The sequence below is a fragment of the Diutina rugosa genome, assembly GCF_008704595.1.
Source record: "Diutina rugosa strain CBS 613 chromosome Unknown scaffold39_size132508, whole genome shotgun sequence".
NCBI lineage: Eukaryota > Fungi > Ascomycota > Pichiomycetes > Serinales > Debaryomycetaceae > Diutina > Diutina rugosa.
In genome coordinates this window covers 43,188-58,934 of record NW_022995058.1, presented here as the reverse complement: position 1 = coordinate 58,934, position 15,747 = coordinate 43,188, and the positions used below count along the sequence as shown (strand labels likewise).

The window sequence follows — 15,747 nt, the reverse complement described above, 5'->3', positions numbered from 1 at the left end:
ACCCCCCCCCCCCCCCCCCCCGCGATGAGGGTCGCGTGTCTATGTGCAGGATGAAAACAATCCCACACTGATAGATTCCCGAAATTTTCGGAAACCATTGTGCAGGTTATTAATATCCTCTACAACCAGCTACTTGTATATAAGCCACGTCTGATCGCCTCCCCTTTTCATTACCAGTCGGGGTGATGGCGCCGTCGCATCTAGAGCTCGTCCCGACCAAGTTTAGTACCCGCCGGCGCCGCCCGAAGTCGAAGCTCGGGTGCTCGACGTGTTTACGGCGGAAGATAAAGTGCGACGAGCACTTCCCTCATTGCCACAACTGTACGAAACGGAAGCGGTACTGTGGCTACCGTGGTATCCAAGAACAGGCGAATAAAGATATATTTAGTCTGATCTCCGAAGACGACTTTAACGAGGCGTGTAAATGGGTCATGGACTTTACTTCCAAGACTTGTACTGATTTCGCCAGTGACACCTCTAGTTCGCCGACTAGTCCTACTTATACGATGCCTGAGTCTAGTCCTACTTATACTTCGAGTGGTACTCCCACTACCATGGAAACCCCGGCGACATGCCCTTTGGAAATTGAACAATGGGACGTAGACTGGTGCTACGTGACCCAATTAACCCAAAAACAATAAATAGCAGCCATTTAGTGAATATCATCTTTATTCTATCATCAAACGTCTATCCCATGCTCTAGTGTTTTGATTTGGTTAGTCTAGGTGAATATCGGAATACACGTGGGTTTCCAGTTGGCGTCCCACTTGCGTTTGCTCTCGGCGATCGCCCCCAGCTTGATGTCGTGGTATAATTGGTCGTCCGTCAATGCTCGAGCTAACGCCAGGTGCATTGCCTGGGGCAGCGTCACCAACCCGTTCTTCTCGTGGATGACAAGCTCAGAAATCGCGGGGAAATCCACCGACACCACAGGTACACCGCCGCCAAACATATCGAGGATCTTCATCGGCAAATCGACCCCGCTCAGCGATGTGTGGAGGGATACCCCTAAATCGGCACTGGCGATCATTAACGGGTAGTCCTCGGCCTGGAGCCACACCAGCGTCACCACGAGCCGTTTCGGGTCGAACTTCAGGTCGCGTACTCTCAGTAAGAACTGCTGTTTCAAGGGACCTTTACCGGTAACCACCACCACCAACGGGCCGATATCTTCGGGTAATTTCTCAAGGGCATCAAGCAACACATTGAAATCTTCATCAGGGGTGAACGACGTCAGCAGCACCACCAACTTGCTGTTTTCGGGAGCGTCGATGCGGTATTTCTCAAAGAGTTTAGCCCGCGTCGCCTTAGGGTCCTCTAACGGGTTAATCTGTTCCGCGGGGCGATCGTAAACCACATGGATCCGATTCTTGGGTATTTGAAAGTCGTCTATAAGCACTCTCTTCATCAGTTTTGTCACGCACAAGTGTAAATCACTCTGTTTGGCCACCACCCATTTTTCGTACAATTTAAGCAACTTCACCGCCCAGTGCTGGTCGTTTTGGTACCTTAAGTTGAGGATAGACCAATTTAAGTTGTGCCAGTCAATGACAAGCTTGGCATTACGGTTCAACAACTTGATATACGCCACCACCAATAACACCAACGGTATCAGCGGCGGGTTCTGAATGAGGTAGTAATCCAGGTCGCCTAGCTCAAGCAACATCTTGAAGAGGCGCACCAGCTGTAGCACAAGCTTTTCTGCCGCAAACAAAGCGAAGGGGAGCCCGTGGACGTTGCGTATGGGCATGATCTCATGGACGTCGATGTAGGGATCGTCCAAGACAAACTCAAACGGTTCCAGCTCGACGTAGCCACACAAGTTGACGAAATGGCCCAACTTGCTCAAACTGCGGGCGTGGTAGCACATTCTAGGCAGGTGGCCCAAGTCGCCGAGCACCATCACCGACACCGTCGGACGCGACTTGTGGACCTTTTTCGTGGCGAAAAACGGGAGCACCACGTAGGCAAGCACCGGGAGCAGGCAGTAGAACCCGACAAAGTACCACACATGCGCCCAGATCCACCGGAACACGGGGTTGTCGAGCACATACATGGCGGACGCGTTTGCCACGGGAGCTCGCGCGCCAGCAAAACATCCGAGCAGCAACAATCCGGGCGAAAGTGGTCGAGAGGATAAATGACCTTAAATGGTGTGGTTAGTGATTGATTGGAGTTTATGGTGACTTTTTTTGATAATGTGAGCAATTTATCCGGTTTGAATTATGTGTTTCAGTCTTCGTTGTGGCATGCTTTACTCCAGATATGGCGGTATCGACACTAATGATTTGTGGAGTGGGTCTGGCGGCAAAGACAGATTATCAAAGCTGGCGGGTCTGGAATCTTTTACCTTCAATTGCAAGTGGTTTTGGAGCTTCAGGGATGTGATCGGGGGCTTATTGAGAGATTTGATTACTGAAGGTAATTTCCAACTGTAATGACCAACCAAACTCTTCCAACTGTCATGATATTTCATTGTTATGACTATTGTTTAATCAGGTTTCATCTCCGACTAATATTCAATCCACTTGATTTGGCGATTAGTACTTTTCCAATATCAAAACGTTTTGAGAGCCATCTCAATGACAAATTGGAACTGTGAGCATATTTGTTATTTAAAGGTTATCATATGGGCTTGAGGTGGAATTACATCTAGTGGTTCGACGGCAAACTCATGAGCTGGTGATGATTTCAGTACCGTTGATAAGTGGAATACAATGATAATCGGTGATGGTTCTGATTCAAAGTCCTAGAACTATTCGACTTACGACTCATAACAATTCATTGAATACATAATGGGATCAGGATCAGGCTTAACCAAGTTTAGGCCGTGTCGGTTGCCTCTTCGTCGTCAACATGAGGGTGGTAGTAATTGCAGTCACCGCTAAGGATGTGGTCCACCCACTCGGTACCCGTCGCCTTAAACCCACAAAGGCATTCGCCCAGGGACACATCCATCACTGCCACTTCTTCGTCGTGCTGCATTCTTTCGTCAAAGTGAAAGTGAGAGTACAAGTGCTTTCTGAAGGTGTCGAATCCGTCGAACTCTTGGGTTTGGTGGCAGGTGGTCCAGCCACAAAACATCGGCTTGGAAACGATCCAGAGCACATCGGTGTGGATGGTGACGTTCATGTTCATTGTGTTGACAGTGGTATGAACTACCGAGAAAAATATTTGTTACCCTTAAGTTTCATTACCAAGAGCAAGCATATAGTGATTTGAAGGAAACTTGAATGAAATGACACCATTTTTGAACCTCAGGTTTCACCCCTATTTTCGACTTCAAACGAACAGATAAAAAAGTTTTTCGAAATGCACGTCAATTGGTTGGCAATTTGAAGTTAGTATAGGTTTTGTTTCATGGTAGTTCTGGAAAATTTACGATATGAGATTAGACACTTTGGAAGACAGATACGGAAATAAACATCGGACAAACGTATACCACTACCGTACACAGTGTAGACATAAAAATAGGGTCCAGGGGAAGTAGTAGTCACTCAACAGTTTGGACAAGAAATACTCAAGGAAGCAGGTTTGTGGTGCTCGCCACTATCTTCATTATACTCGCCATTATCTTAGTCACCCTACCGAAACTTCAAAAGTTATGATAAATGTATTAGTGTATAATTACTTTCTGGTGGCACAGCCATAGTGGACCACTTCGTCGTCTTTTATTGCCGCCACACTGAGGCCCAATTTCTTATGGCAGATGGCACACTCGGTGCCCAGTTCAACAACGTACCCTTTGCTCTTTTCTTTTGTGAGCTTGGTGTCGACGTGATGTGATCCCACTTGATACAAGTTCGCCGCCACGGCCGTCTGACTGAGCTCTTGGCGTGATTGACGGTATACTCCTTGTAAATACCCATAAAGTGGCGCTAACGGGAACAGTTGCGGTAGAGAAATGAGCACTCTAAGCACGTCCATTTTCCCGCCATGGGTATCGAGAAGCTGAGCCACTGCGTCGATGGTCTCGTCATCGTTGGAGATGACATCGTCCAACACTTTGTGGAGCAACTCCTTTGTGGTTTCCGGTTCCTTGGTGTATAAATCGCCGCAGTAGTCCAGCACTGCCTCCAAGTCGTGTAGGCGGTGATAGAGCACCTCCACCGCCTTGGTGTGGTCGCCGAGCTTGCGGTAGACAAACACGGCAAACCTCTGGAACCAGTCGTCGTCGGGTATGGCTTTAAGCACCTTATAGGGCTCGTAGTTATCGTGGTGATCAAGGTACCGGTAAAGCTTGAGGTAGAAGGGAGAACACTCAAAGTTCTTGAGGTCCATCTCCGTACGAGCAGATTTCAATTTACCCAAATAAAGCCACACCAACTGCGTGTGTAAGCGGCTTGCCAGAGAGGCTCCAGGACGAGGCAGGTCAAGTAGGATCCACTCGAGGTAGTCGATGGCACAGTCGTCACTTTTCACCACTGTGAGCAAATAGTCAAGCACTTTCAAGGGCTCGTAGCTGTCACAGGCACTAGTGTGGTTCATGAAGATCTGGCGAGCGTATTCCTCTCGCTCCAGCTGGCCGGCCACTTCCAGCTCACCGCTAGCCTCAGTGAGGACCCAGTAAGCGAATTTGAATACAATTTCCAAATGGGAGTTGTCGAGTCTTTGAAGGTAGTTGATGGTGACTTCGGGAGATAACCCCCGGTCATGGCTCAATTGATGGAGCATTTCAAGCACTTCTCGATGCTTCCCCCGTGTAAAGTAAAAGTCTAGTGTCTCAGCCAAGTGAGTGGAAGGGTCCAATAACTCCCCAACCACTGAGGACCGTGCCTGGTTATTAGCTAGCCGAAGAAACGGACCTAATAAGATGGGGCGGGTGTAGTAGTAGCAGAGAAAAAGCAGGGTATCAACATTGGCCGCCACTTGTTCAAACGTGGGAGTCGTAGTAGCACCAATACCGAAGATCTCGTCAAACAGCACCTGGTGGTGTTTCCACTCCACGGAGTTGTTGCTGGCGAAGTTGGCAAGGATACGTCTCATTTCCGTCAAGTAGCCCACTAATCCAGTAACTGCAGTGACGAAGGGAGCCACTTTGCGTGATTCCGTCAGTTTTAGTGATCTCACGGAATTAGCCGGTGTGGGAGCCTGGCTGACAAAATCTGCAAGCAGTTCGGGGGTTAGCAGATTGAACAGCAGTTGTTTTACCGCAAACTGGTTCGGCAGCGATGATGGTAATGGTTTAGCGTCGGGGTCAGCTAAGAATTTGGGGAATAATTGAATTACCGCTGAGTACGGTAAAAGCCACTCCCGACAAACCGCTAACGCTTCCTTATAGTTATGGCGCTGCCATAGATCCATTGCTTTCCGCCAGTAGAGCTGACGTAAGCGATCACGGTCAGATTGGTCGTCAATAGCATTAGCTTCAAAGTAAGCGATAGCATGGTTGACTCCACCGGGAATTTGCGAAGAAACTAACAGACGACACACATGGACACGGTCATTAATGCGGAGGGTCATAACCTCTGAGTTTCCAGCTAAAACAGTCGAATTAGCCGTGGGTTTCAGCGATAGTTTTTGCGGTAGCAGTTGCATGAGGGTAGCGGTAGCCAAATTGACAATTTCAACTTTATTTTGAGTCACAGCAATTAGAAGACCCGGGAGAAATGTCACGGTTGACGGGGTGTGGCTCAATTTCATGTGGTAGCGCACCTGGCGATCAGCATTGATTTGGAGGACATTAGAGCCCTTAACCACATAAACATAGTTGTCGTACCTCTGTTTCGGAGATATCCACACTTCGGGACCCAGTCGCCGAAAGTATGAGCGTGACAGAGCCTGGGGGAGGCGTGGTTGGGGTAGTATTTCCACTTCCAAGTGGTTTTCCGAAGAGTGGGTGGCTATAGCCAACAGATCAGCCAAAGCCACAAAGAGTAACCCCGGCCCGATCCACTGCATTGCTTTGATTCGTTCTTTGGACGTCCACAGCGCCTGGGACGTGAGTAATAGCACGTTTCGGGATTTGTGTCCTACCTTAAATAACTCGATTCCCAGCTTCGGATGATCAACCGCGAGCGTATAGGTATCTTTATCAAACGTAGAGGCCACTCCACCGTCGTCAATGGCCGCCATACAGTTGAATTGGGTGCCCACTAGCTCCACAAGCAAAAGACGGTTATCGGCAGTTACCACGCCCACCACCGTCTTTTTCGGGGATATGTCGTCGCCAAACGGCTCGGGAACCACCTCCATCACTTTCGCCACCGCCAGGTGGTCGCCAGTGACGTTTTTGTGGATGATACAGGCGTTTCGGGACTGTGCTGGTTCTGCCGGTTGCGGGGGCTGGAACACGCCAACGTCGCCGTTATCGAGTCCGGCCACCACGTAGGGGCCCATGGGCGCCACCAGGGTTATTCGTCGAGCGTGGTCCGGCACGCTGGCCCGCCAATGGGGTGCCACCACCTCGACATTCATGGCGTGGTCAACGGCAGTGGCGCGCTTACTCGTGATATTCGCACTTGCGCCACCAGCGGGAATCGAACTTGGACATAAAGTGGCCATGTATGGAAATCGTATAGGAGACTAGAATCAACTGACAGAACGATATTAGTGTTTGCTTCCATCATTTTGAAAGCATATTGAATCGAGATCCTATTCTTCGTAGCTAGGGGCTGCTGGTTAATTGGTTGACTGAACCACTACGTTCCCACTAGTTCTATGACCTAAGCCAATACTCTATTACTTCGTCCTCCAGTGGCGAAAGATCATACGAACACTTTGAATATCCCCAAGCATAAGTATATTTCTAGAGTAGGTTCCAATGTAAAACCAAAATTTAAAGAAAAGTCGTAATTATGAAGATTTGTCCACATTTACATACTTTTTCCAAAACTCAACATAAAGTCATGAAAGTGCAATCATCACACTCCACTGGATTATAGCCTTTACTAAAACACCAAATATTTCTGTATATTACCTACTTCTCCGTGGTCCGTTTCTTGGTCTTCTTAACCGGTTTCGTCTCCTCCACTAAGGGACCCCAATACACAAAGAACCCCTCTTTAGTCGTCGAGATATCCTCGACAATCTGGAGTTCTTCATCGTCAATGAACGGGTCCTCGTAGTCGTATTTACCCACCCGCTTATTCATCCGCACCTGGTGGCGGTGAGCCAATTGCTCCTCGGTCAATTCTTCTTCTTCCGCGCCTTTCTTCGCCGCCAGCAGCAGCAGCAGCTGTTTCAGCTGGGGCATGACGATGATCTCAATGTCGTCATCGTCAGCGTTATCGTCATCGTCTTCCTCAAGCATATCGTTCATGAGTTCCGTCGACAGTTTCGCGTTTGGGTGGATGGCGTCGAACCCGTATTTCTCCTCGCTGAGCTTGAGCACGTTCACCACCACCTCTGCCTGTCCTGGTTTCGGATTATTTGGATCCAATAACGGAATATTTAAAGCAATTATCGGTAACGGTTTTGGCTTATCGCGACTTTCACGATTATACAAATCGTCAATCAAATCACGTACCGGCTCTTTATCCTTTGCTGGAGCCGGCGGCGGGGTTGGTTTTGCTACCTCTTCTTCCTGAGGCTCATCATTGAGTAAATTGAGAATTGACAGCGCTGGCGTCTTGGTTTCGGTGGTATTTTTATTCTTCTCCGTGGTCGACCCCAGAGTGATCACTTTCGGGTCGGGCGCGGCGACGGCCGGATTGACTTCCGGGGTCGCCTTTTTCGTCTTGGTCTTCTTCGCCGGTTTTTCCCCAGTGGTGGCCTTAGCGCCATCAGCAGCAGCGGCGGCGGTGCGCTTCTTCACCGGCGCCTTGCGCTGCCGCTTTACTGGCGCCTTCGCCGGCGCCAGCGCCAGCGCCAGCGCCGCGTCCGCCGGCGGCTCTTCATTGTTTATAAGCAGATTGATCAGCGACCGCGCCGGCGGCTTTGCTGTGGAAGCCAGCACAACCGGGGTGGGCGATGTCAGGCTCAGCTTGGCATCACCAAAGTCCAAATGGGTCTGGAACTTTTTCATGTGCTCTTGTAGCGAAGCCAGCGGCGCCGGTGCTTTAGTAGTAGTGGCGCTCGAGGCAGCGCCAGCAGCAGCGCCCGTCGCCGCCAGCGGCGCTGGCAGCGCTGGTGTCAGCGCCTTAGCGTCGCCAGTATCAAACACCGGAGTCCGGAATTGCGACATCGCCTCGGCAAGCTTGGGGTTGGCGGCGGAGTCGCCGCCATCAATGATCGACTGGATATTGAAATTGCGGCTCATCCGTGGGGAGAGGGACTGTCGTGGGAGAGGGGCTCTAACAGTAAGCGCGCACCGATCGCGCACTAACCGATGATGGTCTAGCGAAAGGAGAATCAGCAGTGTATAGTTCCCGGAAGAATATTGCGTTTTGTTAGTAGAGGTTTGCATTACTACTTTGCAAGTTGTGTTTAAAATGTTGTTTTAACAGAATGAAGATCACGAAATTGGTAGCCCTGAACCTATCACTAGAATCAGAAGGGAGGTAGATGAAGAGTCTACATTAATACAAAAGAGTCCAAAAATAAAATAATTGTTTGTAATGGAAGCAATGACTTGCCACAAAATTTTGTTGAAAGTAATTTGATAGAAGTTGATGCCATGGTATATAGGTATTTTTTCGATCAAATCAGTAGAACCAAGATCGAGGGGGACCACTTTTGATAAATCTATGGGATTTGGAAATTGTGATTTACAAGCTCAGGTTAATTCAATAAAGCTAAATTCGACATTTGCTCCATTTCAATTGACTCAATTATATAATACTCCTTCCTTTTGTCATTTGTTAGGGCTGGTGCGGTGTGTCCGGGTAACTCCTCACAGTCTCACACCTCGCCATCAAAAAGGCGGCGCGACACGATTTTTTTATTCACCCCGATGATGATGTCTAAATCGTTACCAAATGTTACGAGCAACGCTCACGCCGGGTCGTCTTGACCCGGCGGTTGCGATGATTTGGTTATTGTCATAGTTACACTGAGGGGACAAACAAACCAAGCGTGTGGAGTTGAAGCGCGATGAGATGAGGGTGAAGGGCCAACTCTCACTCGATTGACTGCCTCGCGTTACTATCACCAATTCCACCGATGAATATCGGTTTATCATTCTCTCAAACTCTCCCACTTTGAATTGAAGTGTGATATCCTCAAACCACGCTATCACTGTCGATGAATCGCATTCTACCACGGTTTATGGTAATGTTTGTCATCACAAACTCATTCAACTTATTGCTGTGCAAACGTAATTGTTGTGTTTCATCGTTTCGATGTGAAACCTATCGAGTTTACTTCAATACCATCACCAGCCACACCGACTACGCACTTAACTCTGACCCAGTTCGAGGTTATCTCGTTTGGTTCTAGCATTAATGAAGCTGTAAACTTCACCAGCTCTCATTGTCGTTAATTGGTGCTGGCAACACTTAACGATAGTCACATAACTATCATTTCCACAGACTCTTCTCTCGTCGATATGTATAGGGTGAAGTATTGCCAGTTGCGTCGACAACATCTACAAACTGGTAATATGCTTCAGGTACTCGTGATGTGTTATCATCATTTGAGCCGCAAACACCAGTAGTCAATCTAATTTCATTCCTTAACATCGCGAGGATGTTAGTCTCCCTATCAAGGTGAAGACTTTACAGCTCCTATCGAGGTAAAGAGGTTAGTTTCCGGTCAGTTGTTTATAATCGTATATTATGTCCTGCTTCCATTAACTACACCATCTATTCGTCGTCGACAACGACGGTGTGCAAACCCTTGGTCAGGGGCACGTTGACGGGTTCGACGTAGGCGAACAACTTTTCCTTGGCGTTTTCCTCGTCGTTTCTCTTTCTCGAGATTCTCAATCTCATTCTGTGGGGGACACCTTGGACACCTCTCGACCAGAGGGCGACGTTGAGGCGGGGGTCCAAGCGGACGTCGGTGGTCTTCATGTGCAAGGTGGCGAACTTCTTGATCGCCTTGACAGCGGTGGGCGCTCTCTTCTTGAAGTGGGCGCCGTGAAGTCTCTTGTGGAGGTTGATGGTGTACTCACGGGTGACAACGTCGGTCAAAGCCATCTTGGGTTCGGTATGGGTGCAGGGCAGGCGAAATGAGTTTTTTTTCACTAACGGCTAATCGATGGCCAGCGTGCGCCCACCGCGTGATATGCGTCACGTGAATAGGGCACCAACCCTAACGACCACAGACTATTAACATCTCCCACCAATGCCACTAACTTGTAGTATCAACGGTAATAGTAACAATCTTTGAATACTTCATCGACATCATATTAGTCTTTAGTTTAGTCTCTACTCCTGCCAAAATGACATATCTGTCTACCTTCCAGTGCGCACTTACCAACCAAGGCCCTATGACTACGACTGGTACCACCACTAGGCACTGAATAAGATATTGACCAGAGACAACCCTCTTTATAAATACCATAGACTGCATTGTAGTCTCTAGTCTAGTCTTAATCACCGTCAACTGGTAATATCTATCTACCTTCCAGTGCGCACTCACTCACATGAACCTTTACGACCACCACCACCACTACCAAAATCGTCACAATCGTACTTGTCATAATCGTCATTTATTCATTTCATACAACATAGCTACCTAACTAAGGTCATAAAAAGCGTAAAAGTCATAATCGTCCTTAAATTCTCTTTTTTTTTGGGTTTTGCATTTTTCTGTTAGAATATCATAATCGTCATTGAAGTGTCCATTTTTTTTGTAGAGTTTTTGTAGTGTTTGTCGGAACGTCATTGCAAATGTCTCTGTAGCGTGTTTGCAGCGTCAAAACATACACACGGGGTCGGTGGGTCCACAGAGTGCCACACGATGCCACACCGGTGTGTTGACTCCATTGACCACACCCCACCCCGCGGGAGGCTCCCAGCTAAGGAAATATTCAATGGGCGAGAAACCTGAAGAAGACGACCACGAAATCGTACTACTTATATAGCTTACGAAGGATGCACTGGTGGAGTAGCCCTGGGAGCATCCCGTCCCCGATTAAGCCCAGGGCAACGCCGGCTCAGGAGAGTCTCATGCTCATGCTGCATCCATAAATGTACGTGGTGATCCCGCCCCCGCTCAGACGCGAGGTTCCTTTTCTAGCCTTGTCCCGGGGCGAGTAACCGTGAGACAGCTACAAACCATCCCACACCAACAACCACTCCAAACAAATCGACCACTGCTGTTAGAAAAATTGTATAATTTCCAATTACCTTAAATGGAGCTAGTACTCTAAGATAATCACACTCAGTTTCATACTCGATTATTTCTCGCATTATGGTAGTGAGGACGACACCCGTATTAATTTCGCAGAGGCCTGACTAAGAAAAAATATATTGCGGCAGGGTGACTACGGGGGTGGCTCTCCACCACGTAAAGCAACCTCTCGCCTGCAGCTGAAACTGATAACGATCCCAGCGAGGATGATACCCTAGGAACTCATTGGCTTGATGTACTGGGATCTTCGGTAGCATTGTCCCTGCTCCCATTGGTTGTTGTCAGGTGAGGGCTCTCAAGGACAACCGGGCTAGGCGACGGCCGATTGCAAGGACAACCATCGCTACGCATCCTCACACGATGCCACTCTGCACCCTGCACACACTTCCAAGAATAGGGGTCTGGGAAAGCCCTCCAGGCATTGTTTAGTGACCGTAGTAATGGGTGAGGTTGCGGGGCCAGTGGGCGGTGACTGCCTCCACGAGCCCGTCGACATCGGCGTTAACGTGTTTCAGAGGCAACTGGTCGAGGTCATCGACGCCGATTTCGCCCAATGTGACCAATGTCCACACCGCGAGGAGCCGTTCTAGCACAGGGGCCACCGTCGCCGCCAGCGACGCAATGGCAGCGATATCGGCAAATGTACCGTTATACTCGCCCGTACGCTGCATCACGTACCCCCACAGATCAGTAGTAGTTTTCTCTAGCCTTTGGTAGTCGTCAGAAGAGGTATCTCCTCCGACCAACGCCGTGATGATCATCGTCACCAACCGCAAGTTGCTGGCGTAGTCACCGTACCCAGCATGGTTCTGAGCTTGTTCCAGCGTCAGTGTGGCCATGTTGAGCACCACCAACCACTGGTGGCTGGCCACTAACGCCGCCAACACCTCATACAGCGCCACCATCAATTGGCGCCGAGTGCCGCCGCCAGACGTCGATTTTAGACGCGTTTGATAAACCAACTTGTAGATCTCGTTGATAACGGTTACCAGCGGCTTCAATTTGAGCCGGAGAAGGAGCACAAGAAGCAGTAGCGGGATCATGGGGTTGTTGCGGGGTAACGGGTAAACTGCGGCCTGTGGAGCATCATTTTCAAGAAGAAATAGATGGTTATTGAGGGCGACGGCTTCCTGACGAGCCTGATTCATCAGATAGAACATAAGCAACGTGAGGCGGGCCTCCCAGAGCTTGAGTTTGTCTTCGTCGGAGTACCCGTCCAGCTGGAGGAGGCCGCGGACTTTGTCGGCAGCATCACGGTAATTGAGGGCGTGGATATCGTCAATGACGACCAGTACATCAGTAGTAAGCCTGGTGGTCGCTGGGGGGTGGCTAAAGAGCCGGGGAGACCCTAGATCCATGGCGCGACCGAGAAACGACCAGTGGAGATAACTCCGGTGACAACTACTCCGAAAAATTATGGAAACTTGAAGTTTCAAAATTAAGATCGGAAGTGATATAATATGAGTAGCAGGTTTGTTATTCGGTTTCAAATTCTGATTTGGACTAAGGTTGATGACGTTATTGAGGAAAGATCTACGAACAGTGTACGACGTAAATATACAAATCCACATACAAAATACCTAATAGCATCAGATCACTTATCAAACGAAGTGCATGATAGCCCTGAGTAAAGTCTCTTCTACATCATTTTTTCAGTATTAATCAATTGATAGAGTCAACTATTATGAGTACACAAAAATACAGTACATCAGACTACAGATCATCAACCTCATTAATACAAAACCACAATCAAACACCAAACTCAACAATTTCAAAAATAAATCAAATTCAATACTAAATTTCAGACATAATGGCTTTGTGTCTTCACTTGGTCCATTTGGTCTGGCCGCCATTAATGACACGCGGTGCGCGCCTTCTATATACCCACAATGCTTCGGTGGCCGGTGCTTTGGCTTACACTAGTGCTAACACTAGCGTTCGAGTTCGATGTCGCCAACGACTACTCCCCCTCATCCTCCAATGCCACCATTGCTGCCTTAGAAGCTGATTCCTCGCTCTTCTGGGGGGCCTACCGACTGGGCAACTACTTCGCCACCCGGCCCAGAACCCCCTGGCTGCTCATGCTGGGCCTCATGTGGTTTAGTCTTGATGACTATGACAGCATTGGCGACATCCGCCACAGCTACGACCAAGGGGATGCCCTGATCGCCAAAGCCAACTGGATCCAGTTTGACCCTAGATTGGGCGGCCGTGAGGTTATTGTTGATAACAAGTGCCACTATACCATCCAAATCGACTTTGTCAAGTCTGACGATGGCCAATCGTGGGCGACGAAAGTGTTAGCGACTCCCCACAAGGGGTACGAGAATAATGAGATCGCGTTGGTGTGGTATCTGGGGCTTGAAGGCGAGAAAGATGAAGGGAAAACGGGTTATATTGAATTGGAAACGGTGCCTACAGATACTCACGTTGGTTTCCGGGGTATTTCGGAAGAATTGGGGATGTTCTATTTGGACGTTCACAAAAAAGGCCGTACCCCTAAAGTGAGCCAAGATTTCGGCATTGACCAGTTTATCCCTGGATTGCACCACTTATCGCTTAATGTCCCCGATGGCAGAGTGTGGCAGGCCCGCGATATCTTCGCTACTTTGGTCCAGGAGCTGGTGGAAGAGGTGGTACCGTTATTGCAAATGCAACAACAACAGGTGCGTCCTCACCAGTTATACATCATGCGCAACCTCCACCAGTACCAAGGAAACATGCACTTTGTCCAGGGGATCTACCAGGGCAAGGCAGAGATGCAAATCTTGTTCAACTCGCACTTGACTCCCGAATCGCAGCAGTTCACTACTGAAAACCTTAAGCAGCGGATCAAGGACACGTTGAAGAAAGTCGACAACAAGTACCACGAAGTGTTTAACTTAAACGCCCCGTTTACGTCTAAGGACCACCAGAAGTTTGCGCAAGAGTGTATCAGTGGTCTCATGGGTGGTCTCTCTTACTTCTATGGAGACCAGCTTGTTGACCGCGAAACTAAGCTTGATGACGTCGACGACGATGATGGTGCTGCCTTAACCCTTGACGGTAAGTTTGAAGGGCCTTATGAGTTGTTTACGCTTGTACCGCTGCGTCCGTTTTTCCCTCGTGGATTCTACTGGGACGAAGGATTCCACTTGCTCCCGCTTTTACGCTACGACCCTAAGCTCGTGATGGACATTTTGACCTCGTGGTTTGACCTTATCGACGACGACGGCTGGATTGCTCGTGAGCAGATTTTGGGCCCAGAACTGCGTAGCCGCGTACCGCCGGCGTTCCAAGTGCAGAGCCCTGAAATCGTCAACCCTCCCACGCTTATGTTGGCGTTCGTATACTTGATTGAGCAATTGGAAGCCAGTGGCCTTGAAAACAACTTGATTCAGCTTGATGAGTTCCGCCACGTGTACCCGCGGTTAAAGCAACACTTTGACTTCATCCGCACCACTCAAATTGGCATGAAGGACGAGTTTGACCGTCCGGGCCAGGGATACCGCTGGCGTGGCCGCACCGCCACCCACTGCTTGGCCAGTGGGCTTGACGACTACCCGCGCCCGCAGCCGATGGACGTGGCCGAGCTCCACGTCGATTTGCTCAGTTGGGTCGGGGTGATGGCCCGCTCGCTCAAATTGGTGGCCCACCACCTTGATATTGGCGAAGACCAACAGTATTTTGCCGATATTGAAAACCAGGTGGAGACTGATTTGGTGGCGTTACACTGGAGCGAAGACAACGGATGCTTCTGCGACGTTTCTGTCGACGAAGATGACGAAGACGAACACGTGTGCCACAAGGGGTACATCTCCATCTTCCCCTTTATCACTAAGCTCATCAAGCCCGATGACCATGCCAAGATCGAGCGGGTGATCAAGTCATTGGCGGACCCAGAAGAGCTCTGGACGCCCTACGGTATCCGCTCGCTCAGCAAGTCTGACCCGGAATACCGTACGGGGGAGAACTACTGGAAGCTGCCCATCTGGATCCAGATGAACTACTTGGTGCTCGATGCCCTCCACTACTACCACCCCCACGTCGACGGAGCGTTGAAGGATGAAGTGGCAAGAGTGTACCGGGAATTACGGGAAAATGTGGTGAACAACGTCTACGGTCAATGGAAACGACTGGGATACGTTTGGGAACAGTACGACGACGAGACGGGCCACTTCAAGGGGGCTAAGAACTTCTTGGGGTGGACGTCACTGGTGGTGATGATGATGGAAATGCCCCAACACTTAGAATGATAGACTAAATACAATGATAGATTTCTGGTATGATATTTGTAGACTCGACGATTGCTTGATAGATTGACAGTGTCAACGAACGGAGTGTGAAGCGAACTATAAGAAATCACGAATATAAGCCGAACTTTGTGGCGAGTGGAAGGAATTTTGGAGGTCTGCGAAAGATGAGAGAATAGACAATGGAACTGAGATGGCCCAAAGAATGTTCTGTATACAATGTATGTTAGGCTGCAGGCATCAATCGCTCGTCACCGTTTTGCAGCCTAAACGATTTTATACGAAGCAGAGATAAGGTGGGATCTAGTAGAGTATATTTCGGATTACGTTGGCTGTA

The 15,747-nt window shown here is 49.1% G+C and overlaps 7 protein-coding genes across 7 annotated transcripts; 1 reads left to right on the top strand and 6 right to left on the bottom strand. All coding sequences in view use genetic code 12, as the record gives it.

Moving 5' to 3' along the window:
• Positions 1–721: 721 nt before the first annotated feature.
• ALG1 (chitobiosyldiphosphodolichol beta-1,4 mannosyltransferase) lies at positions 722–2,056 on the bottom strand (the record flags this gene model as incomplete). Its single annotated transcript, XM_034154547.1, has 1 exon — positions 722–2,056. The coding sequence occupies one exon, from the start codon at positions 2,054–2,056 to the stop codon at positions 722–724; it is 1,335 nt and encodes a 444-aa protein (XP_034015006.1).
• A 767-nt stretch (positions 2,057–2,823) lies between these two features.
• On the bottom strand, positions 2,824–3,138 carry DIURU_000194 (uncharacterized protein; the record flags this gene model as incomplete). Its single annotated transcript, XM_034154536.1, has 1 exon — positions 2,824–3,138. One exon carries the CDS (start codon positions 3,136–3,138, stop codon positions 2,824–2,826), a length of 315 nt encoding a protein of 104 aa, XP_034015005.1.
• Positions 3,139–3,627: 489 nt separating this feature from the next.
• DIURU_000193 (uncharacterized protein) lies at positions 3,628–6,504 on the bottom strand (the record flags this gene model as incomplete). The annotated part of the gene is made up of 1 exon (XM_034154525.1): positions 3,628–6,504. One exon carries the CDS (start codon positions 6,502–6,504, stop codon positions 3,628–3,630), a length of 2,877 nt encoding a protein of 958 aa, XP_034015004.1.
• A 415-nt stretch (positions 6,505–6,919) lies between these two features.
• On the bottom strand, positions 6,920–8,200 carry HPC2 (Hpc2p; the record flags this gene model as incomplete). The annotated part of the gene is made up of 1 exon (XM_034154514.1): positions 6,920–8,200. One exon carries the CDS (start codon positions 8,198–8,200, stop codon positions 6,920–6,922), a length of 1,281 nt encoding a protein of 426 aa, XP_034015003.1.
• Positions 8,201–9,683: 1,483 nt separating this feature from the next.
• DIURU_000191 (60S ribosomal protein eL31) lies at positions 9,684–10,019 on the bottom strand (the record flags this gene model as incomplete). The annotated part of the gene is made up of 1 exon (XM_034154503.1): positions 9,684–10,019. One exon carries the CDS (start codon positions 10,017–10,019, stop codon positions 9,684–9,686), a length of 336 nt encoding a protein of 111 aa, XP_034015002.1.
• A 1,584-nt stretch (positions 10,020–11,603) lies between these two features.
• Positions 11,604–12,536, bottom strand: DIURU_000190 (uncharacterized protein; the record flags this gene model as incomplete). The annotated part of the gene is made up of 1 exon (XM_034154494.1): positions 11,604–12,536. The coding sequence occupies one exon, from the start codon at positions 12,534–12,536 to the stop codon at positions 11,604–11,606; it is 933 nt and encodes a 310-aa protein (XP_034015001.1).
• Positions 12,537–13,067: 531 nt separating this feature from the next.
• CWH41 (Cwh41p) lies at positions 13,068–15,413 on the top strand (the record flags this gene model as incomplete). Its single annotated transcript, XM_034154482.1, has 1 exon — positions 13,068–15,413. One exon carries the CDS (start codon positions 13,068–13,070, stop codon positions 15,411–15,413), a length of 2,346 nt encoding a protein of 781 aa, XP_034015000.1.
• Positions 15,414–15,747: the final 334 nt, after the last annotated feature.